The sequence below is a fragment of the Panicum virgatum genome, chromosome 5N (genome assembly GCF_016808335.1).
Source record: "Panicum virgatum strain AP13 chromosome 5N, P.virgatum_v5, whole genome shotgun sequence".
Taxonomy (NCBI): domain Eukaryota; kingdom Viridiplantae; phylum Streptophyta; class Magnoliopsida; order Poales; family Poaceae; genus Panicum; species Panicum virgatum.
Window position 1 is genome coordinate 47,610,230 of NC_053149.1, and position 5,109 is coordinate 47,615,338.

Genomic DNA, 5,109 nt, shown 5'->3' on the forward strand with positions numbered 1-5,109 from the left:
TAGTTGGACCCGTCGATGGGCCAGTTTAATTCCAGCCCTGGTCCTGCCCCGGTGCAATGCCTCCGCGGCCCGGCGTTACCAACACCACTTTGCTTGAATAAAAAAAAAACACACTACTCTTTTTTTTATAATAAAACACACCACTTTGCTAACGTCATGGTGACTGCTGAACAGTCAAGACTCAAGACGGGAGCTGCTAAGGGGCGGCACGTGCAACTGAAGGGAGATTAAATTTTGGTGAGCCGCCGGGCGCCGGCTCCCAGCCCCCAATAATTGGAACACTGCAACAAAATTATTTTATTTGGAATAAAAAATTCTATCGGAACAAAAAAAAAAAGTTCGGTTAGATCTAATCTTACAATGGGAACGAAAAAGTGTTTCATCGGAACAAATTATTCCATTGAAACAAATTGAAAAAATGTTGGATCGCAACTTCTAGGAGAAAAAGAAAAAGAAAAAAAGAAAATAATTAGTAAAGGTGGGCCTTAACCACATGTGGGCTGGCCTGCACGCGCGGGGTGCTTGTGCGACCCGTCAGCACGCACGCGCGCGACTGGGAGTATTTGGAGGTGGTCCTTATTTAAAAAAAAAAACAAAAAAAACGAGTCGCTACGGTGTGTTTTGCCATTTGTGCTTTATGGGAGTCTGAGTTTGGACAACACCGTGTTAGTTCAGAAGTCTGTGTCTGGCTGCGGTCACGCTTCCGTGTAGTACTAATTTTCAGTCTAAGCGATCGATGAACATATATAGGTGCTCAATCACGCGAGCTGCCTTTGCTTATTGAGACTATTATATTATGCGAAGCAGACTCGCTGCAGTTTCTCGCAAGTCGCAAAGCCGAGTCTTCTTTCTTAACTGTTATGTTAGTGGTGCAAATGACAATCTTCCGACTGAGAATAGCACTATCCAGGAAGTTTCTGTGCTTTCGTCTAAAATGATGATGGATGAAGAGCCTCGAAGAACCTTCTCCCGGAGCGGCTTTATATAAGTTTTCCGAGGTTTCTCCGCCCACGGTCTTCCTCTCCACCAGCCCGATTTCGCCACGCAACAGCACGCGGAGCGACGGGACGGGCCATGGCGATCTTCGGCGCGCCACCGGCAGCGCCGCCGTGGAGCTTGCTGATCTGCGCGCTCGGGGCCCTGGCGGCTCTGCGGTGGGGCTGGCGGGCCATGGAGCGGTTCTTGCTCCGCCCGCGCAGGCTGGGCCGCGCCCTGCGCGCGCAGGGCCTACCTGGCACGGCGTACAGCTTCCCCTCCGGCGACATGAAGGAGTTCGGCCGGCTCGCCGCGGCGGCGTGCTCCCGGCCCATGCCGCCGGCGTCGCACGCCGTCGCTCCCCGAGCGCTTCCCTTCGACCACAGCATCACCAGGCAGCACGGTACCAGACTACTGCCAGCACTTCTCGTCCCCCCTCATCAAAATCGATCCGGTGATTGCTGTCTCGTTCCGTTTCCCCGGTTACGGTCTTGAGATGTCGCCGAAATAATTGGCAGGTAATGTCGCCGTGACCTGGTTCGGGCCCGAGCCGAGAGTGATCGTGAACGACCCAAAGCTGATGCGGGAGATCCTGGCGAACAAGCACGGCAGCTTCGGGAAGCAAAGGTCGATTCTTTGGGTAGAGAGGCTGCTGGCCAACGGCCTGACGACCCACCAAGGCGACAAATGGGTCACGCACCGGAGGATAATCAACCATGCCTTCCATCTCGAAAAGCTCAAGGTCACACTTGCTTAAACACAAACACTCTGTAGTTATGCCTGCGTGCACGGTTGTTGAAACGGCGAATTGTTTGGTTTTTTTGCAGAGGATGTTGCCGGCTTTCGCTGCCTGTACCGGTGAGCTGATACGCAGATGGGAGGACGCTGTCGGGTCTGATGGTATGCAGGAGATAGATGTGTGGCCGGAGTTCCAAAATCTCACGGGTGACGTCATATCCCGCGCGGCATTCGGGAGCAGCTTCAGTGAAGGGAGAAGGATCTTCCAGTTGCAATCGGAGCAGGCACAAAATGCTGTAGAGATGGCACGCACGATGCACATCCCAGCTTACAGGTGAGCTCGCTTGTATAACTATATCTATCTGAACTTTTAGCGCAGATTGCTCTTAGTACTGAAATTAAATAAATATCCCAAACACTCCACATGCTGAGTGCACCCGCCGTTCTTGTTACGAGTTTCAGCAACATATTTATCATATAACCTATCATCACCGAAATAATAAGGGGGAAAAGGCCACAAGAAAATGTAGCACAGATTACATAGAACTATGAGGACAATTTTGTACTGTAGCAAATCTGAAAAATACCGGTGCAGCGGCTGCTGAATGAAAAGAAGAAGAAGAAGAATTGAGAAAGTTCTTGATTTCCCTATGCAGGTTCCTACCAACGAAGTTAAATAAAAGGATGAAGGCAAATGCGCGTGAAGTCGAGGGACTTCTGAAAGGCATAATCACAAAGAGGGAGAGGGCAATGAAGGAGGGTCTCAACAACGACGATCTGCTAGGATTGCTACTAGAGTCCAACGCTAAAGAAAGCCAGGAAAGCGGGAGCCCCAGGCCAACGATGACAACAGAAGACATAATCGGGGAGCTGAAGCTGTTCTACTTCGCAGGAATGGAGACAACCGCAGTGCTGCTCACATGGACAATGGTGGTTCTGAGCATGCATCCTGAGTGGCAAGATCGTGCAAGGGAGGAGGTTCTTCGCGTCTTTGGGAAGAACCAGCCCGACTCTGAGGGCATATATCAGCTCAAAACTGTGAGTACAAAAAATACCAAGACATAGTATTGTGTGATAGTCTCGATCTAGTCACAACTCTAAAAAGCTCTAGCGTTTTATGTTGCAGGTTACAATGATATTAAATGAGGTTCTGAGGTTGTACCCACCTATACTACTAATTGGCCGAGAGGCATACCAAGAGACAGAGCTTGGAGGTATCAAGTACCCACCTGGAGTTACATTTGCATTGCCAATTGTGTGCATCCACCACAATCGAGAAGTCTGGGGAGATGATGTTGACGAGTTCAGGCCAGAGAGGTTCGAGGAGGGTGTCTCAAAGGCATCCAAGGATGCGCCGGCATTCTTTCCATTTGGTTGGGGGCCACGGATATGTGTGGGTCAGAACTTCGCGTTACTGGAGGCCAAGATGGGCTTGACCATGATTCTGCAGCACTTCTTGTTCGAGCTCTCTCCATCTTACACGCATGCACCATGTGCAATCTCCACTCTACAGCCACAGTATGGGGCGCAAATTAAGCTCAAGAAACTTTAATGTTTTTACTAAAATGACAAGCGAGATAATGAAAATATCTTATGATTGTAAATTTATGATTGTAACTAAATAAAATATTAGATAAGTTTTAGATATGATCAAGGAACTCTCTAGGCGGCTATTGAAATGGCAGATATTCAAATTTCTTAATAAAAAACATATGTGCGTGGTTATCGTGCTTATAAATTGATATGCCATGCTCATTCTACTACGTAAACACTAATATAAAAGGACTTTGTATGCTACAATAAATCAAAATCATGAATCATATAAAATAATGATGTAGGGCCGTAGCTTTATATTTATTATTTCACTAATAAGGACAAATGAAATAAATGACTATATATATACACACTAAAAACCAAAACAAAATGATAGGTAAAAATGGATTAGAACTTAATGTTACAAGAATGAAACATAATATATTAGATATATTAGAATATGTTACATTAGGATTATTAAAGAGACACTAGCAGGTTTTGCAACATAATTGAGTAGTGTTGCGATCAAAAATATTATATCATTGCTGCCACTACTAGAAAGTGTCGCCTATACCTAGCATTTGTTTTGAAAGACTAATATAGGCCGTGTTTGGATTCTATTGTTAGTGTTAGTTTTAAACCCCTCCAAATAACACTCCAAAGAAATAACACTTACTAGTTTGGATCCTATTGTTATTTAGCATTTAATGGTATTTAAAGAACTAATGCTCTCTCTTTTTTCAGTGGGACCCACTAGAAGTAACATAATAATCATCTCTTTGAGGGGTTAGAATTTTGGGGTATGTTAGTGCCAAATAACACACATATTTGGCTCTCAAGTGTTATTTAAAGGTTATTTGGGGTGTGTGAAGCGTCCCCTCATAAGAGAAGACTTAAATGTGATACAATATCAGTCACAGGAGGCTGATAACACATTTATTATATCAGATGGTACATCACCGTACAACTCTACGCGGTATTGGGCAGTGAAGCGCCACTATCGCGAGGATAACAACTAATACCCATACAACGATATTGACTACGAAGAGGGGGTCATCAGAGTCTTGCGCCATACGGAACTTCCTGCAGGTGACCCTATCCACAGGCAAGATTGGGTGCAGGACGGAACCTCTACTCAATGTCTTCAGGAACAAAGTATGGATCTTCCTCTATAAAAATTAAGAATGGGGTGAGTACAAACATACTCAGCAAGTCCAACCACACCCACGGAGAGGGTACAAACAGACTACAATGCATAGGATAAATCAAGGATAAGGCTAGGGTTTTATTTGCAGAAAGCTAATTTTTATGCAGGGGTTCATTTGAAAGAAAGGATTTTCAAAACAAGTTTTCTTGTACCAAGTAACACGTAGTGTTGATCCACACAGGATCTAAGTTTTAAGTTGCTACCATACTCCTCATCCGCCGTAGCACACGGCACAACTGCCTGACACCTTTCCAAAACAACTCACGCCAACCCATCCATTCCCAAAAGAAATAATAGTTATGTGACCACACCGTAACTCGCCCAGTACCGTGGGCACAGCTATTCGAATAGATTTTATACTCTGCAGAGGTGTGCAACTTTACCCACAAGCGGGGTACCACAACTTGATCACCTTAGTGTCGGTGCAGATCCCAATAAAGCCATTACCCACCTTGGCAAGACCTGACTACCCACCACGGGATCCACCAAGGGGTCATTGACCTATCACCGAGGTATAACCGGGGCATAAGTCACATAGAGCATATCCCTTCTCCTTGGTCACCCGTTGCTCTCAGCTCTTCTGATGGCTATCAGACTAACTAGTGGGGTTTATGCTAAGTCGTTGCCCATACAACGGTCGAGTGGTTTGCACGATG

General features: G+C 46.0%; 1 protein-coding gene across 1 annotated transcript; it reads left to right on the forward strand.

Annotated features, from left to right (window-relative positions):
- Positions 1-862: 862 nt before the first annotated feature.
- Positions 863-3,435, forward strand: LOC120676682 (cytochrome P450 CYP72A219-like). Its single transcript, XM_039958011.1, has 5 exons — positions 863-1,378; positions 1,494-1,717; positions 1,803-2,047; positions 2,370-2,751; positions 2,840-3,435. Exons 1-5 carry the CDS (start codon positions 1,075-1,077, stop codon positions 3,263-3,265), a joined length of 1,581 nt encoding a protein of 526 aa, XP_039813945.1. The 5' UTR covers positions 863-1,074; the 3' UTR covers positions 3,266-3,435.
- Positions 3,436-5,109: the final 1,674 nt, after the last annotated feature.

What these genes read in the sequence shown, in the direction of transcription:
- LOC120676682 (XM_039958011.1), top strand. Translation starts at nt 1,075, where the DNA reads ATGGCGATCTTCGGCGCGCCACCGGCAGCGCCGCCGTGGAGCTTGCTG. An exon ending in TCCATCTCGAAAAGCTCAAG is followed by an intron (nt 1,718 to 1,802) that starts GTCACACTTGCT and finishes GTTTTTTTGCAG; the next exon opens with AGGATGTTGCCGGCTTTCGC. An exon ending in GCATATATCAGCTCAAAACT is followed by an intron (nt 2,752 to 2,839) that starts GTGAGTACAAAA and finishes TTTATGTTGCAG; the next exon opens with GTTACAATGATATTAAATGA.